The 23,969-nt window shown below is 52.2% G+C and overlaps 13 protein-coding genes across 13 annotated transcripts; 8 read left to right on the top strand and 5 right to left on the bottom strand.

Annotated features, from left to right (window-relative positions):
* Nucleotides 1-247: 247 nt before the first annotated feature.
* On the top strand, nucleotides 248-1,404 carry ASPVEDRAFT_515849 (glycoside hydrolase family 43 protein). Its single transcript, XM_040814497.1, has 2 exons — nucleotides 248-640; nucleotides 730-1,404. Exons 1-2 carry the CDS (start codon nucleotides 359-361, stop codon nucleotides 1,384-1,386), a joined length of 939 nt encoding a protein of 312 aa, XP_040665232.1. The 5' UTR covers nucleotides 248-358; the 3' UTR covers nucleotides 1,387-1,404.
* Nucleotides 1,405-1,421: 17 nt separating this feature from the next.
* Nucleotides 1,422-2,755, bottom strand: ASPVEDRAFT_124652 (putative salicylate hydroxylase; the record flags this gene model as incomplete). The annotated part of the gene is made up of 2 exons (XM_040806206.1): nucleotides 1,422-1,856; nucleotides 1,907-2,755. The coding sequence occupies 2 exons, from the start codon at nucleotides 2,753-2,755 to the stop codon at nucleotides 1,422-1,424; spliced, it is 1,284 nt and encodes a 427-aa protein (XP_040665233.1).
* Nucleotides 2,756-3,387: 632 nt separating this feature from the next.
* On the top strand, nucleotides 3,388-4,298 carry ASPVEDRAFT_69870 (PLAC8 family protein). The gene is made up of 3 exons (XM_040816042.1): nucleotides 3,388-3,567; nucleotides 3,611-3,708; nucleotides 3,765-4,298. Exons 1-3 carry the CDS (start codon nucleotides 3,483-3,485, stop codon nucleotides 4,065-4,067), a joined length of 486 nt encoding a protein of 161 aa, XP_040665234.1. The 5' UTR covers nucleotides 3,388-3,482; the 3' UTR covers nucleotides 4,068-4,298.
* Nucleotides 4,299-4,389: 91 nt separating this feature from the next.
* ASPVEDRAFT_187655 (uncharacterized protein) lies at nucleotides 4,390-4,941 on the bottom strand (the record flags this gene model as incomplete). The annotated part of the gene is made up of 3 exons (XM_040809007.1): nucleotides 4,390-4,489; nucleotides 4,541-4,774; nucleotides 4,819-4,941. The coding sequence occupies 3 exons, from the start codon at nucleotides 4,939-4,941 to the stop codon at nucleotides 4,436-4,438; spliced, it is 411 nt and encodes a 136-aa protein (XP_040665235.1). The 3' UTR covers nucleotides 4,390-4,435.
* A 391-nt stretch (nucleotides 4,942-5,332) lies between these two features.
* On the top strand, nucleotides 5,333-6,416 carry ASPVEDRAFT_882993 (uncharacterized protein). Its single transcript, XM_040818284.1, has one exon. It carries the CDS (start codon nucleotides 5,730-5,732, stop codon nucleotides 6,036-6,038), a length of 309 nt encoding a protein of 102 aa, XP_040665236.1. The 5' UTR covers nucleotides 5,333-5,729; the 3' UTR covers nucleotides 6,039-6,416.
* Nucleotides 6,417-7,076: 660 nt separating this feature from the next.
* Nucleotides 7,077-7,921, top strand: ASPVEDRAFT_148542 (uncharacterized protein; the record flags this gene model as incomplete). Its single annotated transcript, XM_040808165.1, has 3 exons — nucleotides 7,077-7,124; nucleotides 7,177-7,650; nucleotides 7,741-7,921. The coding sequence occupies 3 exons, from the start codon at nucleotides 7,077-7,079 to the stop codon at nucleotides 7,903-7,905; spliced, it is 687 nt and encodes a 228-aa protein (XP_040665237.1). The 3' UTR covers nucleotides 7,906-7,921.
* Nucleotides 7,728-10,084, bottom strand: ASPVEDRAFT_38888 (uncharacterized protein). The gene is made up of 7 exons (XM_040811793.1): nucleotides 9,960-10,084; nucleotides 9,892-9,915; nucleotides 9,738-9,847; nucleotides 9,384-9,691; nucleotides 9,047-9,336; nucleotides 8,559-9,002; nucleotides 7,728-8,510 (listed from the first exon to the last, which is right to left on the bottom strand). The coding sequence occupies exons 1-7, from the start codon at nucleotides 9,990-9,992 to the stop codon at nucleotides 8,001-8,003; spliced, it is 1,719 nt and encodes a 572-aa protein (XP_040665238.1). The 5' UTR covers nucleotides 9,993-10,084; the 3' UTR covers nucleotides 7,728-8,000.
* A 313-nt stretch (nucleotides 10,085-10,397) lies between these two features.
* Nucleotides 10,398-15,080, top strand: ASPVEDRAFT_60490 (uncharacterized protein; the record flags this gene model as incomplete). The annotated part of the gene is made up of 7 exons (XM_040815531.1): nucleotides 10,398-10,541; nucleotides 10,584-11,432; nucleotides 11,476-13,014; nucleotides 13,059-13,991; nucleotides 14,045-14,278; nucleotides 14,326-14,555; nucleotides 14,615-15,080. The coding sequence occupies 7 exons, from the start codon at nucleotides 10,398-10,400 to the stop codon at nucleotides 15,018-15,020; spliced, it is 4,335 nt and encodes a 1,444-aa protein (XP_040665239.1). The 3' UTR covers nucleotides 15,021-15,080.
* A 343-nt stretch (nucleotides 15,081-15,423) lies between these two features.
* Nucleotides 15,424-16,329, top strand: ASPVEDRAFT_123327 (uncharacterized protein; the record flags this gene model as incomplete). The annotated part of the gene is made up of 3 exons (XM_040806073.1): nucleotides 15,424-15,813; nucleotides 15,865-16,072; nucleotides 16,121-16,329. The coding sequence occupies 3 exons, from the start codon at nucleotides 15,424-15,426 to the stop codon at nucleotides 16,327-16,329; spliced, it is 807 nt and encodes a 268-aa protein (XP_040665240.1).
* A 105-nt stretch (nucleotides 16,330-16,434) lies between these two features.
* Nucleotides 16,435-17,338, bottom strand: ASPVEDRAFT_26290 (pyrroline-5-carboxylate reductase family protein; the record flags this gene model as incomplete). Its single annotated transcript, XM_040809882.1, has 2 exons — nucleotides 16,435-16,739; nucleotides 16,789-17,338. The coding sequence occupies 2 exons, from the start codon at nucleotides 17,336-17,338 to the stop codon at nucleotides 16,435-16,437; spliced, it is 855 nt and encodes a 284-aa protein (XP_040665241.1).
* A 708-nt stretch (nucleotides 17,339-18,046) lies between these two features.
* ASPVEDRAFT_123104 (catalase/peroxidase) lies at nucleotides 18,047-20,260 on the top strand (the record flags this gene model as incomplete). The annotated part of the gene is made up of 1 exon (XM_040806047.1): nucleotides 18,047-20,260. The coding sequence occupies one exon, from the start codon at nucleotides 18,047-18,049 to the stop codon at nucleotides 20,258-20,260; it is 2,214 nt and encodes a 737-aa protein (XP_040665242.1).
* Nucleotides 20,261-20,317: 57 nt separating this feature from the next.
* ASPVEDRAFT_515943 (pyridoxal phosphate-dependent aminotransferase) lies at nucleotides 20,318-22,341 on the bottom strand. The gene is made up of 7 exons (XM_040814499.1): nucleotides 21,933-22,341; nucleotides 21,817-21,883; nucleotides 21,359-21,771; nucleotides 21,281-21,308; nucleotides 20,952-21,229; nucleotides 20,735-20,899; nucleotides 20,318-20,679 (listed from the first exon to the last, which is right to left on the bottom strand). The coding sequence occupies exons 1-7, from the start codon at nucleotides 22,100-22,102 to the stop codon at nucleotides 20,376-20,378; spliced, it is 1,425 nt and encodes a 474-aa protein (XP_040665243.1). The 5' UTR covers nucleotides 22,103-22,341; the 3' UTR covers nucleotides 20,318-20,375.
* Nucleotides 22,257-23,951, top strand: ASPVEDRAFT_148549 (MFS transporter; the record flags this gene model as incomplete). The annotated part of the gene is made up of 5 exons (XM_040808166.1): nucleotides 22,257-22,470; nucleotides 22,541-23,530; nucleotides 23,588-23,624; nucleotides 23,672-23,741; nucleotides 23,788-23,951. The coding sequence occupies exons 1-5, from the start codon at nucleotides 22,346-22,348 to the stop codon at nucleotides 23,949-23,951; spliced, it is 1,386 nt and encodes a 461-aa protein (XP_040665244.1). The 5' UTR covers nucleotides 22,257-22,345.
* Nucleotides 23,952-23,969: the final 18 nt, after the last annotated feature.

A 23,969-nucleotide genomic window follows, 5' to 3' on the forward strand; every position in this document is an offset into this window, starting at 1 on the left:
TCCTTTCTCTACACATTGTCCAACCTCGCGCATCTTACACCATCAAACATGCACTGCGTGCTCAAGCGACGATCGTCGGTGGCTGTCGAAGTGCGAGACGACGATCCTCCACAAACACCAATGACTGCGCGATCGACACATTCTTCCCGATTCAGACATGGGCTGAGCTACGCCAATGGAAGATCGTGAATTAAGCTCTGGAATGCTGAGCCGCTGAAGCTCGCCTTGTTGCAGTCTTGCAGAAGTGCGAGCTGAAACTTGTCACCGGAGTGCAAGACGTGACTGCGAGCCAGGAACCAGCTATAAAGCCTGCAGATGTCTCCGTACTCAAACAGTGTCGACATTCAGTTCAATCACAATGCCTTCACAGCTGGTTACTCTCCTCCTAGCAGCAGGCCCTGCCCTGGCTCTGCCCACCCACGTCCTCAACACCGACTTCCCCGACCCAGCCGTCCTCCAAACAGACCAGGGCTACTACGCCTTCGCCACCCAGGGCAATGGCGTCCGCGTCCAAGTCGCCCGCTCCGACGACTTCACGACCTGGTCTCTCCTCGAAGGCACAGATGCCATGCCAGGCCCATTCCCGGAGTGGGTGAACCAGGACGACCCGCAGATCTGGGCGCCGGATGTCATCCAACGCGTACGCACCCCCTACCTACCCTTACCCTCCTTACCCATGCGAAACAGTCCTGAAACATCACCCGTGACGCACCGCTAACTACTTACCAGGATGATACATTCATCATGTACTACTCGGCTATTTCCGGCACAAACGGAAACAGGCACTGCGTCGCCGCTGCAACGTCCTCCTCCATCGAAGGGCCCTACACGCCCGAAGCGGACCCCATCGCCTGCCACACGGACCAAGGCGGCGCCATCGACCCGATGGGATTCCAAGATGAGGACGGCACGCGCTACGTCGTTTACAAGGTCGACGGGAACAGTCTAGGCCTGGATTCTACGCCGTTGATGCTGCAGAAGCTGCAGGGTGATGGGCTGGGCCTTGATGGGGATCCTGTTCCGATCCTGGATAGGGATGACGAGGATGGCCCGTTGATTGAGGCGCCTAGTCTGCTTAAGGTGGATGGTACGTATTATTTGATGTTCTCGTCGAATATGTATGATAGTCTGAACTATGATGTGAGTTATGCGACGGCGCCGGCCGTTGCAGGGCCGTATACCAAGGCTAAAGACCCGGATGCGCCGCTGCTTGTTAGTGGGGATGCAGGGAGTGATGGGAATTTGGGAGGGCCTGGTGGTGCGGATTTCTTGGACGCGGGGAGGATCGTCTTCCATGCGTTCAATAATGGGCAGGATATTGGTAGTGGACGGGGGATGTGGATTGCTGATATTGCGATTGGGGATGGAAAGATTACTATCGTGTAGTTAAACTAGGTATCGCTATGCATATCTATATGTTGTCATTTTCGTTCTATCTCTTCAACCATGATACCCCTGGCTCTCTCCACCTGGTCCTGTACATCCAAGTCCCAAAGCCACTTTAACCGCTCTTGCAGTGTCTTCTTCAGCTTCTCCTCGTCGGCTCCAACCCCCTCTAGGCGTAGACAGAGTAGATGCGCAGCTTCCCCACTGGTTGTGACGACCCTCTGACTCCGCGGCCGCCGTACCACATCGTATGCTTTTAATGCCGCTACAGCGTGCTCAGCATTAACGACGCGCGGATCGGCTAACAGTTCAGCAAGAACATGCGCGTCTTCAATGGCCTGTCCGGCACCTGCGCCTTGATGTGGTGTAGACGCATGCGCTGCATCGCCCAGAATAGCCACCCTGGACCGCGCATACGTCGAGATATGTGGATGCTCGAAGATCGCCCACTGCGAGGGATCAGGCATGTGCTACATTACATTAGCATGTTAACTTAACTAGAAACGAGGGGGGAAAATACTTCAATCAAACTGTTGATATGCCGCCCCATATGGGCAAAGTCCCTCCGCATATCCTCCTTCCTCGCCGGCCGCTTCCAACTCTCCTGATCCCAGTCTGAATTCAGCGGATAAATACCACAGTTGACCTTCTTCGCGCGCATAATCGGATACGTTACCGCGTATGCGCCGTCGCCGATATACATCGTCGAGACCCGTGCGCGGTCTTCGCCAACGGCTTCAATCATGGTCTCCATATCCAGCACTCCCCGGTAGCCATACATCCCGCTGTATCTAGGCTGAGTACGCGCATATTCCTCTTCATCCAGAACAAACTGCTTCACCCGCGAGTGAATACCATCGCACCCGATCACCACAGACGCCTCAGCCTGACTCCCATCCGCAAAGCTCATCCGTATCCCACCATTACCTTGGTCAATCTCTTCCAACCCCTCCAGTCTCTTCCCAAACCTCGCCACCCCCTCCGGAACAAGCTTAACCAGCGCATGCAGAAAATCTGCCCTACGCACCGTCGTCTGCCCACTCGGCAACGCCTTCAAATCAAGCATCACCTCGCCCTCCTTCTCGCCCGTGGCCCAAACAACCTCAAACCACGTCTCCCTGAAGCGCTCATACCCGGGACTATCGGCATGCGTCGTAATGAGCGCGTCGTAGATTTCGCGGATTTTGGGATCGATCAGTGGCATCGCGCGGTGCGCGGCGGGGCCGATTGTCAGGCCTAGTCCGACTTCGCCGAATGCTGAGGCGGCTTCGTAGATTGTTACTGGGATGGAGCGGCGGAGGAGGCCGATGGCGAGGCTGAGACCGCCCATGCCGCCGCCGATTATGGCGACGGTGAATTGGTTGGGCATGTTGGATTGTTTGGTAGTAATGGGTGAGGAGAGATGAAGATGCAGAGAGCTGGAGGAGAGCTGGATGAGGGGCAAGTGGGGGACTTGATCTTTAGGCGTCCTGAACGGAGTTTATGGTTATAGCCGAGGTAGACAACAACAAGTATAGTATAAGGGTTATGCTGTCTGTCAACATATTATTACTAACGCTAACTGCCATATTATTCCGAAGATACAAAATGCGAACTGCCATGTTATTCCTTCTCCAACCCCTATCTCGTGCATAAAGGATGCACGGCCAGGCCCAGATCAGGCCCAACCAGCAAGGCTAACCCCGTTCAGCAAGCCTCGTACCATCCTGCGCGTTGATATTCAGGGACAGCAAAGTGATAGCTCGAAAGGGCTCAGGAGGGAGCACGCCGATTCGATGATGAAGACCGGTGGCTGTCAGAGCTCGTGTGGGCTGGACCGCTATACGAGGATTATCGTTTGATACGAGGGAGGCTGTTCTTGACCGTTTGATTGTGGGAAGGATTTTCGCTGGCTATTATGATACGAGCCTATTTTTAATACGAGCCTCATTCATAGAGAATGCTGCTGGACAATTATGAATGTTATAAATTGCTGGACTGCGGTGCTGTCCGTTCTGTTCTGTTCTTCTTCTTCATTCATTCATTCTTTTTTCTTCAGTCACTCTCTACTATTTTTCTCGTTATTGTACTTCATACTTCGTAATTCATACTTCATCATGGCTGAATCGAGCAACACACCTCTGGCCTCAGGCCGGAACTGGGCGTACTCCTTCTGGCAGTTCTGGACCCCTATCGATACCTGTATGTCCTTCTATACTGCAACTGGTAAATACTAATTTCACAGGCATGATGGCATGGTGCTGCCCATGCTTCCTCTTCGGCAAAACCCAAGCACGCCTCGAAGACCCAACCCTGGCAAACTACAGCCCCATCAACGACAACGTTCGTCTTTCCCCCCCTAATTCATGTTCTACCCTCTAACCATGTTTGTGGTGTAGTGCCTAATCTTCTGCGGCCTCAACTGCTTCGCCGCAAGCTTCCTGATCATGACCAAAAAGCGCGACGAGATGCGCCAGAAACTCGGCATCAGCGAGACGCACCTCGAGGAGATCCTGAAGATGGAAAAGGGCGATATCAAGAAGAAGCACGGGGTCGAGGAGGCACTGGTCGAGGACTGCCTGGCCAGTTTCTGGTGTCCGTGCTGTACGCTCGTGCAAGCGGAGAAGGAGGCTGCTAGGATTAAGGTTGGGGAGGTCGAGGCGACGGGGTATAAGAAGACGCAGGGGATGCAGTATCCTTGATGGAGTGGACAGGGACTAGATAATGGGTTAGTTTATAGTATTAATTGGATACCATTGGCGCAGATATGAACAGCCGACATCGCACCTACTATCTAGTCTAAGAATACCAAACCGGAAGGTGCTACCTGGTCGTTCCTGCTTAAATAGGAAAGCGAGTATCAGGAAAGCGCGACTGGCGGTTTCACACAAATAGCCTCTTTCCAGTACGGCAGTTGATATGACGAAACATGCAGAAGTAGTTCCTTAATTACCATTCATCCATGATATGTCCGTAGTTATATTCACACCGACAATGTACAGCAAACAGTGTCTAGCTATATCCAACACCATCCATCGGTCTCTCAACCCACCACTCAATAATCTATAGTCTAAACAATAGTCGCAGTGGCATTAATCAGCTCCAAAAGAGGCCAAGTGCTCGCCTATTAAACAAGTTAGCTGCATCTCGTAATATATATCACATAGGTACGTACACCGACAATGGTGGCATGAGCCACCTCGATGAAAGCGCGGCCCTTGGCGGTCTCCTCGGGGATAGTGACGGTGTAGTTCTGGTAGGGCTGGCCACCGCCGGTTTGGCCGTGGTATTCAGGCTTGAACTCGCCGGCGAAGAGCGTGGTGCCGATGGTGTCGACGCGGCAGGCGGACGACGGGCATGACTGCACGCCAATGGCGACGCCAATCTCGGTCGAGCCGGTGAGGGAGTTCTATATTGTTAGTTCGAGCTTGTTCGGTTGATAAGATGCCTTACAGGACGAGTGACTTGCACGACGACGTCGCTGCCGGCCTTGAGCTGGTCGCCGTTGGGGAGGTAGACGAAGGCGTTCTGGGCGAGCGCGGTGGCTGCGAAGGAGGCGAGAATGGCGAGCTTCATTTTGATCAAGATGTGTGAGCGAGTGGATGCTTTCAAAAGTCAGGCTGAGAGCCCCTTTATACCAGCAAGTGCAGGTTTTCCAGTTCTCATCAGGACTGAGACATCCATGGGCCGATGATCTCAGCACTAGACGCAAAGCAGCCCCATTCGCCGCTGGCTCTCCACTAAGACGATCCCTGCTGTTTGTGTCTTTTTCTTCGCCAGGAACCATTCGCTGCGTTTCTTCTCTCGTCCTGCACAGAGAGAGTTTGAGACCTGTCGAATCCAGCTGTTAAAATAGCATCCTCCTCCTTCTCATCTTCAGCTGACGATATCAGTCGGCCTTATTCTGTCTTGGCTATATTTAGTTTCAGCTGCATGGAGGCCTGAAGGAGCACACCGTATTATTGATCCTGAATTGTCTCATCTCGTATAGTCTGCCGTGGATTATTAGCTCTTCCAGGCATCCCCTATCACTGCCCTTCCCTCTCAGAGCCAGTTCCTTGCGTAATGGTATTCCGAGCTATACGACCTGACCCCTCCAGTATAATCGGCTGACGCGCTCCTCGGTGATGGGTGCCATGAACTACCATATCGAAATCCAGTTCCAGGATGGAATTCGCTGGCTCGCACGTATTCGAAGACTGAATGCGAATTTGCCGCCACCGGACCTACGGGCTTATATTATGTCCAGTGAGGTTGCGACGCTGCAATTCCTGGGCAAGATAAACGTTCCTGCTCCCAAGGTCTTTGATCATAGCCTTGATAAAAATAACCATATAGGCGTTGGTTATATCCTGATATAGAAAATGCCTAGTCAGTCGCTTCGCTGGTCTCTTCTCGAGATCGAGCAGAGAAGGAAAGTCATGAGCCAGCTAGCAGATATATATATCGAGTTGCAGCAGTTAACAATAGATCTAATCATGCGGGAAGAGTGCTTCACTCCGCGAGCAGTCGATGCCTACTTAATCCATCGCTTTCTCCTGGACTATGTTTCCGAGAAATACCTCGTCCATAGCCACTCTGACGACGGCCGATTTTACCTCAAACATGCAGATAGTAAAGGAGACCACATTCTTATTAATGACGAGTATAATATCACAGGAATTATGGATTAGGAATGGGCTCATACGGATGCAAAGTCCGCAGCTTTTAACACCCCGGTAATGCTTCTTCCCGTTGCTCAGTTCTATAACGGAGCAAACAAGGTGGGTGAGGATAAGCTGGTTTTTGCCCAGTTACTTGAAGATAAGGGACATGAAGATCTGGCTGATGTTGTCAGGCAGGGGCGGATACTTCATCGGCTTGAATTCTGCTGTGGTTATGATATAGCTGATTGGGATGGGTTTCAAGGCCTTTTCCAGGGTCTACGGAAGGCGTCGCATATTGACGGGGACTTGGAATGGGAAGCTTGGAGAGACAAGGCTTTAGATACATACGAGGGTGATCAGCTTGTCGAGTAAGATGAATCTCGAGATAAGGAGTTTGGAATATCCCATGAGATTAAACAGGACAGTCCAACAGAGAGCCTCAAATAACCCAATAGGAACTGTTGATGGTACATTAGAGGGACCTTCCTACGCTGCGTTTTGTATAGAGCCATTCTACCGTGGCTTGTTGGCATTGCCCGACCGCAGATCCGCCACATACCAGGATAGCAGTGTGTAACGGTACCTGAGCCTAGATGTATCTTCGTTCAATCACCGATGGACGTGCCTCGTGGCGTCTGGAGATAAAGATATGCGGCTCTCTTTATATCGACATAGCCGGTGTAACGCCGCTTTGTTGGCCTGCATTGGCGCAGAATTAAGCGCCGCGATACAATGCGAAAGTCTCAATAAGCATTTCTCAATAAGACCGGAATAGACCCTCAATAAGGTTTCAATAAGTTCTCAATAGGCTGTATCGGGCCATGTGCAGATCGGCATAATGCGTGCCTGCGACGAGGCTGTGTAGCCGCTTTTGGATGTTGGCGCTTCTTTCTTTCAATGTGGATGTGTTTGAGATGTTGTTTGGGTGTATATATAGATAGATTGAGGACGTGGCCTGGTGAAACCTACCTCCGCTTCATACTTTCTTTACTATACAAATTCAGAAGCTGGTTCTACTGACAAGTTAACGTCAAGCCACCAAGACAACAAACAACACCTGATATCATGAAGGCGGCAATCCTGTTCGGGCTCCTGTCCCTGTCCTTCTCTGTGGTATATTCAACCTGTATAGAATCTCTGGAATGTCAATTCTAATATCCTCCAGGGAAACGCGACCCCCATCAAGGAACGAACCGTCCACCCGCATTACTTCGTCGCGCCCTCGCCCCCTCACCCCCCACCTCCCCTCGAGTGGCAGGTGGAAGTCCTTCGCAACAAAACCATCACGGTCAGGGGAACGCTCGAAGATGTCATAGACGAAGCCGTGAAGCAGAATCCCAACTGGGAGAGGGACTACCTACATGCGGCCATCGACTATGACGACGACAACGACAACGACCACGTCAACCGTGACACCACCTCCAAAACCGGGAAATCCGTGAACGTGAAGCGCAAAGCCCAAGACTTCCACGCTACCCAGATAGACTGCGGCCGGTTCGAGAGTGTTGAGTGGATGGAGGCCCTGAAACGGGTCCAGTATCTGTACGGCGTCGGCGGGAAGCCAACAAATGGGCCTGGGCGTGGGGCTTGTACGCGCGTGAGCTGTGCCTATAACACTGCTGTTGTGTGGTGTAATGATGTATGTTTTTTTTTTTTTTTTTTTTTTTTTTTTTTTTTTTTTTTTTTTTTTTCTTCCAAGGATGTTAGGGTGGTGTGCTAATGGTTGTAGGATCCGTTTACGAAGAGTCTCACCAGTTTCGCGAACATTGCCGATGGGGCCATGGCTATCCTGAACCAGTGCATGTCAAGCCCATTTGGCGAAGCGAGGACGGTTAGTGGGCAGGCGTTCAATAGGAATAACTGGAATGTCATCGTGAGGAAGGAGAGCTGCTGATTGCGTGCGGGGGTGGTTTATATAGTACGGTGTTTATTGGAGGAAGATAACTATTTACTAGATTCGGAGTAATTGCCGGGGCTCGTTTAATGGAATTAATGTATATCTCCATCAATTTCGTCTGATGCCTCCTGTACCTTTCTTCTTACTTCGTTGTTAACCATCTTGAAAGCCCCTGCTAGAGGGACAAATTCATTCACTTCCCTGGCCAGCCCTTCTATACATTCTGCAACCTCTAGCAAAAGGCCCATGTCATCATCCACTGTAGGTGCAGCCGGGTCATGAATAAGGCCACTCGCCAGATGAGCATGCGCAATATACGCCCGATATGTTCCCAGAATGAGCGACATCGCCTCCGGCCCAGGCAGGGTTACAACATGAATCATGTGGTGCACGAGTTTGAGCACCTTCCTCGATGTCCGCATCGACAGCTCGCTTCGGGGAATCATCTCGTCGTTGTCTGAGAGCATGGCCTTGTGCTCGCTACTTTGCGGGAGAGATGCTTTGCGCAGCATGAAGAGGATGCAGGTGTATCCAGATAATGCCAGGTCACTCAGGATCCACCCATTGATATCGTCATTTTTGTAACTCTGCAGCCATTCCTCCTAAATATAGATCAGTTAAAGTGCTATGTATAGAGGAGGAGTCGGTACCATTTTCCACTCCTCGAATATCCCCTCGACATCCTCACACAGCGGAGTAATCGCCGCCTGTATATCCGACTCGTCATTCAGCGCCTCCGACGCTTGAAAGTAGCTAATCAGAATAAACGTAAGCCGACTTCGAACGAGAAACGCCATCGTTGGCACTGCCCCATTGCGCTGCGAGAACTCCGCTGCAAGGCGCGGCATGTTCACCCTCCACTCGTTGAGCTGCGACGAGAATACGGCTGGTTTGTCGTTGATCAGCCGCGCGAATAGATCTAGGTGGATCAGCCACCACATGCCCATCCGGTCGTGGTCGCTCATTGAGAGGCCGCCTGGGTGGTGGTCGAGGCTGTCAAGACTGTGCATTTGCAGTGTTTGGGCGTATTCGCAGGCGAGTTTGTGCATTTCCCAGGAGAGGCCGAAGTCGAAGTTTTCCGTTGCAGTTTGGGTCTGTTTATTAGTATGTATTTGCAATAATAGATCGAGTGAAATACCATGTACATGGCTGCAATAAAGTCGGTGACGGTGCCTGTGGCTTCTCGCTGCCAGATTGGGATTGTGCGTTTGCAGCATATAAAAACCTGTCTTGCATCATGGTTGTCGATGCCGATGAAGGGACTTCCTTTATGGAAGAATAGTCCTTGCCAGAGAATGCAGTAGTAGATTATGAGCATGCAGGGGTCGATATGCACATGGTCCATGTCAATAAGATCGGGCATGATATCGATGAGCTTACGGTCCACCAAAGCAGGTAGCAGCTTGCCTTCGATGTTGGTGAAGTAGTCTATGCCTGTTAATGTCTGCAATTCATGTTTCCCGCCGATAGCTTACGGTAGATCCATTGCTTTGCTCGTTCTGGCGAGATGGTGATGGGTTCCAGGGTTAGTGCTCTGACTCCGAAGCGATGCTTTTTTCTGAGTTGCTGGACTTTGTCGACGGCGGAGCTCAGGATCGATGTGACGTCCAATGTGGTCTCATTTAGAGGTACATTGACGCCTCGCGACGCAGGAGACCCAGCTCTTGGACCAGAGGATCCGTCTCTGTCCGGGTTGTCAATAGTGTCTCGGGCGTCGGATACGTTCTCAGCTTGTTCAGCACGAAGTCGCTCTATCAGAGGTGGTAACACAGCATGCTGTTCTCTGCTCAAACTGTTAGCTGATGAATTAAATCAAGGAATGGACGTACTGCGTCTGAACTGTTTTACGAGTGGTTCTGCGCTGTCTATTGGGATAGGAGCACTGAAACTGATGGAGTAGACATCGCTCGCAGGACGGTAGGGCGCGATTACACCGGACCTACAGAGTCAACATAATTACCTGACAGCCATAGTTAAAGCTACCTTTCTGCGGCGGCAATGGGTGCACTGCAAGACTCAGCATGGTAATCCAGATCAGCAAAGCGCCTTACCGCAAGTCGACCATTCGACAGGTCTGACGCCATTGATAGCACTAAAGACCTTCAGTGCGAGACTGCTATAGTGCGAACAGCGGAATGCGCACTCTGATGCAGTTAAAACAGCGAGACTGTTAAGCTGGGCTTTGGCACCTTCGGAGGTTCGCACTTTCGCACTTTGGGCGCACTTTTATATTGGCCAGAGAATGACCCACAAGGCCCACAGCCAACGCTGGGGATATTGTGGATTAATTCTCGTCGTCCTTATTGGATCGAATCCTCCTGCGCACTTTCGCACATACCAGTCTACAATGTATACGCTATCGATGGCATCCGTATTAGGCAGGCCAGCGGAGATTGAAAAAACTCACAGTTAAGTATTATATTTTGTAGATTGTATATAAATCTGGCCTTGACTCCTCGGTCAGTCATCGCCTTCGCCGTCTCAGCATAATGCGTCCTCCGATCGTCCCCGGCCCAGAGCTGGTGCACGGCATCCCACACCTGCCCGCGAACCACTCCTACTCTGGGAGCACGACCGATAATGAAGATATTTCAGAGCATGTCGAAGATCAGATCCATGATCTCGCTCGGCGGGTTACCTCCATTCCTGTCGCGGGCGGCCATATCCTCCCTAAGCCTACGGACGACGCACTCGACCCTCACAATGCCGCCTTTGATGCTAAGAAATGGGTGAGAGCGTTCTACAATAACCAGACGGAGGCTCTGGGAGGTCGGCCGCCTAACTCGGCCGGTCTGGCGTTTAAAAATTTCAACGTCTTTGGCCAGATGGCTGTTGCGGAGCATCAGAGGACTGTTGAGGATTTCCTATACGGCCCGTTTGAAATCGTTCGCGGCTTCTTTGGGTCTGCGAAGAAACAGCGCATCGATATCCTGCAGGATCTTGAGGGGGTTATGGAAAGTGGTGAGATGCTCTGCGTCCTCGGTCCTCCTGGGTCTGGGTGTTCTACTCTGCTGAAGACTATTGCTGGCGATACGTATGGCTTCCAAGTTGCCGATGGGAGTACCCTGAACTACCAGGGGATTGGGAAGGAGGAAATTGCAACGGCATATAAAGGCGAGGCCATCTATACCGCTGAAGTCGACTATCATTTCCCGAAACTCACCGTGGGCGAGACGCTGTACTTTGCTGCTCGAGCACGGTGCCCGCAGCGACTCGCGGGACATAAACATGAGTATGCGGAGCACCTGCGTGACGTAGTTATGGCTATGTTGGGGATATCGCATACTAAGAATACAGTGGTGGGAGACGACTTCATTCGCGGCGTGAGTGGTGGTGAGCGAAAGCGTGTGAGCATTGCTGAGGCCATCCTGAGCTACTCGCCCTGGCAGTGCTGGGATAATAGCACCAGAGGTCTTGATTCTGCAAATGCAGTCTCGTTCTGTCGCATGCTGAGGCTTCAGTCTGAGACGTTTGGTGGTAGTGTTTGTGTGGCTATCTACCAGGCTCCTCAGGAGGCATACGATGTAAGAGCCTTGACCCGATTAACAGTGTGTACTGACAGCATAGCTATTTGACAAAGTCATTGTGCTCTATGAAGGCCGACAGATCTTCTTCGGCCGCACTGGCGAGGCCAAGGCATACTTCGAGGGCTTAGGGTTCGAGTGTCCTCCAGAGCAGACGACGCCGGACTTCCTGACCTCCATGACCAGTCCATCAGAGCGCATCGTCAAGTCTGGATGGAAAGGAAAGACGCCTCCTCGCAGTCCAGATGAATTTGCACAGGCCTGGCGCGACAGTCAAACCCGCCAGTCCCTCGTCACGCAGATTGAAGCATTCGAAGACAGATTCCCCATCGGTGGTGATCAGTCTGAGAAATTCCGCGTCGCAAGAATCGAACAGAAGTCGAATTCCCTGCGTGCTGCATCTCCATTCACCCTTTCCCTGGCCGGTCAGTTCGGCCTCAATCTCTGGCGTAGTTACAGACTGTTAATCGCGGATCCCTGGTTCTGGATCACTCTCCTCCTGGCAAACCTGTTCGAGTCCCTCGTCGTGTCCAGCATATTCTATAACATGCAGGAAGACAGTTCCAGCGTATTCCGCCGCAATCTGTTCATCTTCTACGTCCTCATGATCAATATCTGGACTGCCGCCCTCGAAGTTTTAACATTATATTCGAAGCGCAAGATCGTCGAGAAACACGTCCGCTACGCCCTTTACCACCCCAGCATGGAGGCCCTGGCCTCAATCGCAATGGATATCCCATTCAAACTCGTCAACGCTATCTGCATTAACGTCACAGCCTATTTCATGGGAAACCTCCGTCGAGAGCCAGGCCCGTTCTTCTTCTTCTACCTCCTGGCTTTCACAGTTACAATCACAATGTCCATGTTCTTCCGCTTCCTGGCGTCCGTCACAAAAACAGTCTCCCAGGCCCTGGCCCCCTGTGCAATCGTCATTCTCGGCCTCATGCTCTACGGCGGCTTCATCATCCCCCAGTCCTACCTCGACGACTGGATCGGCTGGCTGCGCTGGATAAACCCGCTCTTCTACGTCCAGGAGTCGCTGTCGCTGAGTGAATTCGTTGGTCGGAGATTCTCCTGTATTGACTTTGTTCCTAGTGGTGAGGAATACATTACCAGTTCTATACCGTCCCTCGGTCAGGTTTGCTCCGTTGAGGGCTCGGTCCCAGGGGAAGGGTTTGTGGATGGTAGTGTCCATATGGACGTGATGTACGGGTTTGTGGATTCCCACCGCTGGCGCAATTTCGGGATCGTTATTGCCATGACGGTGTTTCTGCTTGTGATTCATCTTATTGCGGTTGAGGTTATCTCGTCGGAGCGGTCGAAGGGGGAGATTCTTGTCTTTCCGCGGGAGGTTCTGAAAAAGAAGACTCAGGGTCGTGGTGATGAGGAGAAGACGGCTGCTGTGGATGTTGCGATCCGGAGGGGAGATACTGACAGGAATGAAGTGCAGGGTATTGCGAAGCAGACTTCGATCTTCCACTGGCAGGATGTTTGCTATTCGGTTAAGATTAAGGATGAGACGAGGACGATCCTAGACCATGTCGATGGGTGGGTGAAGCCGGGGACATTGACGGCTTTGATGGTATTTTCCCTTTAATACCTTTGTTATATCGCTAATTTATATAGGGTGTTTCTGGTGCTGGAAAGACAACGCTCTTAGACGTTCTGGCCAGCCGAGTCACGATGGGCGTCATCTCCGGACGAATGCTGGTGAATGGCCAACTCAGAGACTCCTCGTTCCAGCGCAAGACTGGATATGTAACGCAGCAGGATCTGAACCTGCACACATCTACTGTTCGCGAAGCACTCCAGTTCAGCGCGTTGCTGAGACAGCCAGCGCGGTATACCCGCCAGGAGAAGCTCGACTATGTCAACGACGTGATCAAGCTGGTTGATCTGGACGACTGTGCTGATGCCATTGTTGGACATACAGGCGAAGGCCTAAACGTTGAACAGCGAAAACGCTTGACTATCGGTGTGGAATTGGCAGCGCGGCCAGAGCTATTGCTGTTCCTCGACGAACCCACGTCTGGTCTTGACAGCCAGACATCCTGGGCGATATGCGATCTCATGGAGAAATTAACGCGAAATGGCCAGGCTATTCTGTGTACCATCCACCAACCCTCTGCGGCGCTGTTTCAGCGCTTCGACCGCTTGCTCCTGCTGGCCAAGGGTGGACGCACGGTGTACTTCGGGGATGTTGGTAAGGGCTCGTCGACGCTGATTGACTACTTCACCCGCAACGGTGCACCGCTGTTCAAGACTGGGACTAACCCAGCGGAATATATGCTTGATGTTGTCGGGGCTGCGAAGCATGGAGGCGCCATCGACTGGCCGAGTATCTGGAAAGCAAGCCCTGAATATCAGGGTGTCCGCCAGGAACTGGGGCGTCTATCTAGTCAGGGAGATGGAGAGACCGTCGAGTCTGATCCTGCAGCTCTGGCGGAGTTTGCTGCCAGTTTTCCTGTCCAGCTTACGCAGGTCACCAAACGTGTTTTTCAGCAGTATTGGCGGACGCCGAGTTATATTTTCTCCAAATCCATTCTAAGTGCTGGATCGGTATGTCTCTTAGACGGATCAAATGGGTTAGACAGTTTAAGCTAACTTACCAGGCCCTGTTTATCGGATTGTCCCAGGTCAATGGGGACGTGACCCAGCGTGGACTGTTCAACCAGATGTTGGCAACATACATCTTCCTCTTCATCTTCAGTCAAGTTGTCGAGCAGATCCTGCCCATGTTCGTCTCTCAGCGCACCCTATACGAAGCCCGCGAAAGACCCGCCAAAGCGTATTCATGGGTCGTCTTTCTCGCCGCAAACATCATCGTCGAGCTGGCCTGGAATTCCGTAAGCTCCAACCCTTCCCTATTCTATACCTGGCTTAACTTCAGTAGTTGATGGCCATTTTCTCCTTTCTATTTTGGTACTTCCCCTTGGCCCTCTACCGGAATGCAGAGTGGACAGACGCCGTCCACTCGCGCGGCATCACAGTCTGCCTACACATGTGGATCTTCTTCGCCTTCACCAGCACATTCGCCAACATGCTGATCGCCGGTATCGAGACCGAGCAGGTGGCCGGTGCATTCCTCAACTTCTTTTTCAATATCATGTTTGCTTTTGCTGGGTATGCCCTACTCCCCCGCTACAATGTCTTCGGGCCTGTTGATTGATTGATATGATCAGTGTCCTCGCTGGCCCAACCGAACTCCCCGGCTTCTGGATCTTCATGTACCGCGTCAACCCATTCACCTACGTGATCGAGAGTTTCCTAGGAACAGCGCTCGCCGGCGCCCCTGTAACCTGCACGCCCAGCGAGCTGGTTCAATACGAGGCCCCCGCTGGGATGAGCTGCGGTGAGTACATGCAGTCATATATCGACGCGAAGGGCGGGTATCTGGTTGATAGTTCTGCCAGCAGCTGTAGTTTCTGTGGAACGGCGAGCAGTGATGCGTTTCTACAAGATATGAATATGCGCTTTGAGAATCGCTGGAGGGATTTTGGGTTTATGTGGGCGTTTTGTGTGTTTAATGTTGTTGCGGCTGTTGGGTTGTATTGGCTTATGAGGGTTCCTAAGAGGGTAAAGGAGTAAAGGATAACACATAGAATGGGAGAGGGGATAAATTATAGAGGTTATACTGATAGAATGCCTCGGATGGAAGTTAATTGGAAATTGTTGGCATGACGCAACATAGAAAGATGGTTGAAACCGCTGGTTGTTGTGATGGTCGAACGCATTTCGGTAAAATATATAGTGTGCTGAGCACAGCGCTTTATGTTGTAGTGGATATATCAACACAACCGAAGCCAATTACAATTAATGAATAGAATCTTGCGAAATAAAAAGAAAATAATACGCCACGTTATCATACTGCAGCTGGTAAGGCGACCGATCAGGCCACAGCCGGATTCCGTCCAACTCCGCCGGAATGTTTGTCTACATAAGACCAACATCCCTCCATCCGACTTTCTCTATTTAAACTTGCATCGACAAGATGTCCTACTTTTCCACCGTCGCCGAAAAAGCGCATTCTCTCGTCACTCAATCCCCCTTTTCCCACCGCAGCCGCCTCCTGCTGGCAGCACTCCCAGCAGCACTCATCGCTCTCTTGCTCCCCGCGTATCGCGACTATCAGTCATGGCTGCTTCTTGGCCCGGGCGGACCCCCGTATAATGTGTTCGGTTGGCTACTTGTGAAACTACTGTTCGACCCGCTACGACGAGAACCCTTCGGCACAGTGCTGTACGATGGCAAAATCGAATCCGGCGAGCAGGCTGCCTTCCTATCCAGCCTGCCACATAGAAAAGGCCAACGGCCGACCATGGGCGAATTCACTGTGCCCCAGCGCCAGATCAGCCAGCGACCGAGTGCTGAAGTTCGAGATGTACGTGTACCTTATACTCCGGGTTTTGAGTTGGATTGGCTAACGAGGCAGAAATTGATGGCTGCGTATGGGGCATTCCTGGAGCGGAATGCACACATCGTGGACCGTGTCCCCTCGATTCTCGAGCGCCATACTGACGCTGCCCATGTCTGTGGCCATGTGCCCCTTACGTCTGTTGCAAGGCAGATGAAGCGGGAGATCTGTCATGTCCATGGTACGAGTGATTATTCGTTGCATGTCACCTTGGCCCCGGCTGATTGTATGTCTATCTAATCACCGTTTTTAATATACAAATCTAACAAGGCAGGCAAACGCGTTATCGAGTCCGGCTGGGGCCAGCGATTCCCGCTGGCTGGATCGAGTGTGTTCAGGAATGTCACCTTTGGGCGGGTTTCTACTATCCCAACGGAGTATGTCTTGATCTATGCACCGAGGGATGAGGAGGAAATTGAGGTTGTCATTGGGATTCTCAAGGCGGGGGTGCAGTATGTGACTGGATTGAGCGATGTGAAATGATTGGTACAGTGTTTTCAGGGGGCTTTTAATTGTATTGACTGTTGGATGTGAAGGCGTCCCTTAAGGTTACAGCTTCTTCCGTGTTAATCTATAATACACTTTTATCTAGGCCTTTCCGAGAGTGTTTCCCAGCTCAGCAGCACGAGACGTCGCAGCTTTGACGGCCTTGTCGACAATCTCTTCAAAGTTGAGTTCCTTGAATGTTTCCAGGGCGGCGTGTGTCGTTCCATTCGGGCTAGTGACATTCTTCCGCAGCTGCGTCGGGGTGTCGGGCGAGTCCTTCATCATGCGGCCGGCACCGAGACAGGTCTGTGTTGCCAGACGGGTCGCCTGCTCAGCTGGAAGGCCAAGAGCAGTGGCGCTGGCGACAAGGTGCTCGACCATGGCGAAGAAGTATGCAGGTCCGGATCCTGGGGAATTAGTGTACGCCACGTAGTGTGAGGGTTTTGGGCAACATACCTGATAGACCAGTAACAACGTCAAGCAGTTCTTCCTTGTCAACCCACTCCGTAGCCTTGCTGACGCTCTGGAGAAGCGACCCCACAAGCTCCTTCTCCTCTGCGGTAACATCCTGGCTGGCGAAGAGCCCCGATGCACCCTCTCCAACAAGTGCAGGGGTGTTGGGCATGACGCGAACAAGGTGAGCACTCCGGCCATCCGCAGTGCGAACCCATTGTTGCATGCTCTCAAGGGTAATGCCCGCAGCGATACTGACAACAACAGGCAAGCTAGACCTCGTGGCCCAGGCCTCGGACAGCTCCTGGCAGACGGTCTTGGCGACCTGCGGCTTGACGGCCAGGATGATGAGGTCGGCTTGACCACCGGCAGTGACATTGGAAGTCGTCGTGTTGACGCCCAATTCGGCCATCTTGTTGCGGTTGACCTCCCATGGCTCTGAGACGGTGATGTTCTGCTTGTTGATGCCCTGGTTGAGGAGGCCGCCGATGATGGCCGAGGCCATGTTGCCTCCGCCGAGGAAGGCGAGCTTGCTGTCTTGCAGAGAGGGCATGTCTATCTGGGGGAAAGTTTTTAATTATCTGTCTATCGTAGACGAAGTGTTGGAAGGTTGACGCGGGGTGTTGGTTGTGGATGTGTCACAGAAAGTCATGTGATTCTTGCCTGACAGCTCAGGTGTCCAGAACCGGCCCGGTACAGGCGTGCCTTAATCAGGCATACCGGCATCTTCAATCATGCAGGAGCGTTGCGTCAACGGCATCTGCATCTCTCAGTCACTAAATATAAACCACTAAATAAACATCAGCCCACTCAGCCATCCAACTCTTAGCATCTCACAACCTTACCTCCGGCTCTGTCATCTCACAGGCCTCGTCCAGTCTGGACCGCCCCTATTAGTAAAAGCAGGCAACCCCTCACGGCGACCGGCGATTACTTCTCCAACGCCCACATTGGCTACCCGGCCAACTCCACTGCTGCTTGGGGTCAATTCCGCGATATCTGGCTCCAGGTCCGGCCAGTAGAATGCCAGGTAAATCATCACATGGATCTCCCCCGCTCGTGGGCCGGAAACCCCCGTCCTCCAGGATATCGCAATTCACCAGTTTTCTTGCGGGGTTGGCCTGCTATAGAATGCGGGGTTATAAGCTTCGTCACACCCGGCCCCTTTTCTTTCCCGTCACTGTCTTCTTTTCTTTTTCCTTCTCATCCTTCATCGATTCCATCTGCTTTCTATCGTTGTTCCATCAAATAACCTCACAACATGGGCGAATGTCCTGTCCACAACAGCCAGCGCGCCAACGTCGGCGGCGGCGGCACAAGAAACAAAGACTGGTGGCCCAACGACCTCAAGCTCAACATCCTGCGCCAGCACACTCAAGTGACAAACCCATATGACAAAGACTTCGACTATGCCGCAGCCTTCAACAGTCTAGACTACTTCGCCCTGAAGAAGGACCTGGAGAAGGTCATGACCGACTCGCAGGACTGGTGGCCTGCCGACTTTGGTCACTACGGCGGTCTATTCATCCGCATGGCCTGGCACAGCGCTGGTACGTACCGTGTCTTTGATGGCCGTGGTGGTGGCGGCCAGGGACAGCAGCGCTTTGCTCCGTTGAACAGCTGGCCGGACAATGTCAGCTTGGACAAGGCTCGCCGTCTGCTTTGGCCTGTTAAGCAAAAGTACGGCAGCAAGATCTCCTGGGCTGATCTGCTGATCCTGACTGGTAATGTGGCGCTCGAGTCGATGGGCTTCAAGACCTTTGGCTTCGCTGGTGGCCGCAATGATACCTGGGAGGCGGACGAGTCGGTCTTCTGGGGTGCTGAGCAGGAGTGGTTCGGCAATGATGTTCGCTATGAGAATGGCGAGCTGGATGACCCTCTTGCTGCTGCACATATGGGTCTGATTTATGTCAACCCTGAGGGTCCCAATGGAAACCCTGACCCTGTTGCCGCGGCGAAGGATATCAAGACTACCTTTGGTCGTATGGCCATGACCAACGAGGAAACCGTTGCCCTGATTGCCGGTGGACACACATTCGGTAAGACGCACGGGGCTGCCCCCGGTAGCCACATGGGCAAGGAACCTCACGCGGCTGGGCTCGAGAACCAGGGTCTGGGCTGGAAGAACAGCTACGGGACTGGTGTCGGCCCTCATGCAATCACCAGCGGAATCGAAGTCATCTGGACCAAGACCCCAACTAAGTGGAGCAACCAGTTCCTCGAGTACCTGTTCAAGTACGAATGGGAACTGACCAAGAGCCCTGCCGGTGCCAACCAGTGGACAGCCAAGTCTGAGCCTTTCGTCCCTGATGCATTTGACCCCAACGTCAAGCACCCGCCGCGCATGCTGACAACTGATCTTGCCCTCCGATTCGACCCCGAGTTCGAGAAAATCGCGCGCCGCTACCTCGAGAACCCAGACCAGCTCGCGGACGCCTTCGCACGCGCCTGGTTCAAGCTCACCCACCGTGACGTCGGTCCCAGAATCCTCTACCAGGGGCCCGAAGTCCCATCTGAGGTCTTCACCTGGCAAGACCCGCTGCCCTCAGTGAACCACCCCATCATCGACAACGATGACATTGCTGCACTGAAAAAGGCGATCCTCTCCTCTGGCGTCGACCACACCAACTACATCTCTACCGCCTGGGCTGCCGCATCGACTTTCCGCGGCAGCGACAAGCGCGGCGGTGCCAACGGCGCCCGTATTGCCCTCGCTCCCCAGAACGGCTGGAAGATCAACGACCAGCCCTGGCTAGCCCAGTCTCTGGATGCCCTGAAGTCAATCCAGAAGCAGTTCAACGATGCCCAGAGCTCCAACAAGCGCGTCTCACTATCAGACCTGATCATCCTCGCTGGGTCTACAGCTGTTGAAAAGGCCGCCCGCGACGCAGGCCACGACACCTCCGTCAACTTCATCCCCGGCCGTGCAGACGCCACCCAGGAACAGACGGACGTCGACTCCTTTAACAACCTGCAGCCCATCGCCGACGGGTTCCGTAACTACGGCCGCGGCACTACCCGCGTGCGCACCGAGGACTACCTCGTCGACAAGGCGCACCTGCTTACCCTCTCTGCTCCGGAACTGACGGTGCTTATTGGCGGTCTCCGTGTGCTGAACAACAACTACGACCGCTCGAACCTCGGCGTGTTCACGAACCGCGTCGGGCAGCTGAGCAACGACTTCTTCGTGAACCTGCTCGATATGGGCACAGAGTGGAAACCCACGGACGCCAGCAACGAGGTCTTCGTCGGCACTGACCGCAAGACCGGCGCCCAGAAGTGGAAGGGCTCTCGTGCGGACTTGGTCTTTGGCTCTCATGCTGAGCTGCGCGCGCTTGCCGAGGTTTATGGTAGCTCTGACGGCGAGGCGAAGTTTGTGCGGGACTTTATCAGTGCTTGGGAGAAGGTTTCTAATCTGGATCGGTTTGATTTGAGGCGCTCGAATGCGTCGCCCAGGACTCGGTCGCAGCTTTAGTTTAGTCGCTGTATTTGAAAATGTTGTCTCTGATGGAGATTGTGATGGTCATGATTAGTGAATAATGATTCTATCGTTCTATTCTACTGTGGTTTAACTTCTAGCCCGGTGTACCTTACTCAGTAGTCCAACTCAGCTCTGTTTCAATCTCAGCAAGTGATTCTTTAACTCGCTGCAGTCCCTCTCGTAATGCTTCCTTGCCAACCGTAAAGGTTATACGAAACCATCCGAACTCCTCAGGTACGTAGACATGACCAGGAGCAATCAGCACACCGTGCTTCATGCAAATCTCGACTACCCTCGCTTCCCGCTCTTTATACTTGCTCGAATCCGAAGAGGCTACGCTCAATGAGCCGTCACCTGCATAGCCTGGCTTGAGTATATGCCGAAGGTCGATCCAGAAAAAGAGCCCGGCGTTCCTGTCGATAATTAGTGTCAATCGATGTAAGCATAGGAGTACAGAATTACACCTACATTTCATAATATTTTATCCCGCAGTCACGGAGAAACGATGAAGTGATGTTATAATTCTCCAGCACAGGCTCATTCTTTCTCTGCATGAAGTCGTCCATCCACTCGGCGTTCTCTAACATCCCAGCCCAGACATCTTGAAGGAGATGAGGCGACCACGAGAACATACTACATAGTATACATTTAACTCAGCTCATTGCAGGGATTGGGTAAAATATACCTGATACTAGACATCGCCCCGATAATGCCTTTATTCTGTGTATACACAAATCCCAAGCGTAGCCCGTTCGCGCAGAAATCTTTACTTGCGCCGTATAAGACATGGACTAGAGTAGGATCAATGAGGTCGGTAGTATCAAGGGCTAGGATGGAAGAGAAGGGCGTCGCGGTTGGGATTGTGGGGTTCACGAATACGGATTTTGCGTAGATTTCGTCTGAGATGAGATGCAATTTATTGAGACCACAAAATTTGGCGAATTCTCTCATGGTTGCAGGGGGCTGTATTTATTAGATATGCTATCTCTTGCATATACGGCAAGGCAAACTCACGTAGCATCTCCCAAGAGGATTATGGGGACTGGACATGGAGTCAGTAAACGGGACACACAACTGTCAGAAAGTACGAACTTTGAAACAAGGACCGCACGGATACGAATCCCATCTTCTCTAGCCTTATACAAAGCCCTGTCTAGTGCCATCCTATTCACATCCGGATCAAAAAGGTCATCGAGGCCGGAATACCCCTCCACCCCTGTATACGAAACAGGGACAACCCTCGTGTTACTCCGGTTGAGGAGGTCAAATTGGAACCCGTTATAGAATGGCTGCGGAACGAGAATGCCATCTCCATCATTGCAGATTGACCATGCAACGGCGTCAATGGCACTAGCTAGCCCTGGGGTGACGAAGATATCATCGGCAGTGATAGAGTGGCGCGGATGGAACTCTCGTGCTAGAAATGTAGATGCTGCTCGTCGGAGACGTAGAGAACCTCGTGGGCCAGTGCTATATGTTAAATGTTGAAGGGGGAGGACATTTATCTATGTAATGTTAGCCGATGCCAGGGATACAGTTGGCAAACTGACCTCATTTTTGATGAATTGCCCGATTTCCTCGTGCATGAGACTGTTTTCGGCGAGACGGAGATTGACACTGCATTTGTTAATCGGATTGACCGTAACTCTGCAAGTGGTATACTCACGTCCCTGTTGGGTTTGTAGGAGACCAGGGATTTCCCATGGACTTTTCCCGTGGACCCCAGATATCCCGATGCACGGAATTGCATGCAGCTCTTTCTGACAGCAGATGCTGGTCTCGAGCTGTTTCAACTTGCTTTTCCTGGCTGGGAGAATTCATTTTAACTGTCGCCATGGTGTTATTCGATGCCAGCCATTCACAACGAGCAGTTTCGCCGGCCTTTATAGCGCAGGCAATGAACCATTCACTTCAGAAGCCGAGCAGCAGCGAGATTCGTCTGTGCGCATTGCCAACGGGTTTGTGGGTCAGGGCGTGTGGGGGTCGGTTTCTTGTAAGAAGCCTCGGGTTCTTCGCCCCCTTTCGCCATATAAGTCTTCTCTTCTGGATTTGAAAGAGTGTCATGAAATATCCAACGTCATGGAGGGCAATACAGGGCCTGATACTGACAATGAAGCTGCCCGGCGGCCGCGATCTCCCAAGGATATGCCGCTGCTGAGGAAGTGGCTGATGGTGATGATTGTTTGTATGGGGAGCGCATGCGTGTAAGTTGAACACGGCACTCGAGACCAACATAATTCTTGGAAATTGTATGTAGACACTAATTTTGAGAAGGACATGTGCAAGTTCAATCTATACAACAACCTACGAACAGATGAACTCCGAATTCGAGACCTCAACCATCGTCTCAACAGTCGGGCTCTCAACCTTCGTCCTAGGCATTGGAACAGGGCCACTACTTACCGGTCCATTAAGTGAACACTACGGACGACGGCCAATATATCTAGTTGCATGGTCTCTATTCATCATCTGGACCATCCCATCGGCCGTCGGAACGAACATCGAAACCCTCATCATCGGCCGCTTCTTCCAGGGCTTTGTAGGAGGGACATTCCTCTCTGTCGCTGGGGGCACGGTAGGCGATATCTTTGCGAAAGACGAGATCCAGAAGCCCATGACTGTTGTATCACTTGCTCCGTTCGTTGGTCCGTCATCTGGGCCGGTGATTGGGGGGTTCATTAACTATTATGCCCATTGGAGGTGGACGTACTATGTCTTGATTATCTGGGCTGTTGCTCTCCTGGTAGCGATTATTTTCTTTGCGCCGGAGACTCGCTTCCCTGTTAATTCGAATTTGAACGGGCAGAAACAGAAAGACAGCCAGCCTGGTAGGGCGTTGCGGATTGCCCTTACCCGTCCCTTCCAGATGCTGGCTCTTGAGCCAATGTGTCTCTGTCTTGATATGTACTCTGCTATCCTCCTTGGCATCTTGTACCTCTTCTTCGGCGCTTTCCCGCTCGTGTTTAAAACGACTCACGGGATGAATCTCTGGCAAGCCGGTCTTACATTCTTGGGTATCATAGTAGGGATGGTCCTCGGTGCCGCGATGAGTCCGGTCTGGGTGAAGGTTCGCCAGCGACTCACGGATATAGCCCTGATGAAGGATCCAACGCAGCCTAGAAGAACGGAGCCCGAGTACCAGCTCCCCCCGGCGATATTGGGTGGGGTTCTTATACCGGTCGGACTGTTTTGGTTTGGGTGGACGACGTATGCCGGCGTGCATTGGATTGTGCCGGTTTTTGGGTCTGCGTTTTTTGGTTGTGGGTGAGTGATATTCCAGGATTCTGGATTAGGGGTGCAACTTGTTAATGTTTTTAATAGGATGCTGTTGGTCTATTCTGGGGTGTTTACATTTTTTGTATGTTGATATATCCGTGGTCTGGTGCTCTACTTACTGACTTTCAGGTTGATGCGTACACTCAATATGCTGCCTCAGCACTGGCGGGGAATGGATTCGTGCGATGCACTTTTGCAGGTATGGCTATGTTACAGAGTTGATATCAGGTTGCTAAAATAAACAGCGGCGTTCCCGTTATTCGGAAACCAGATGTATGAGAGACTCGGGTATCAGTGGGCGAGCAGTCTGCTGGCCTTTCTCACTCTGGCCATGATGCCGTTTCCTTGGCTCTTCTTTCGGTATGGCAAGGCTCTCAGGAAGAGGAGTAGGTTTGCTGTTGAAACTTGAGGATACAGCCTATCCAAG

This window comes from Aspergillus versicolor (assembly GCF_001890125.1).
Source record: "Aspergillus versicolor CBS 583.65 unplaced genomic scaffold ASPVEscaffold_2, whole genome shotgun sequence".
Lineage (NCBI taxonomy): Eukaryota > Fungi > Ascomycota > Eurotiomycetes > Eurotiales > Aspergillaceae > Aspergillus > Aspergillus versicolor.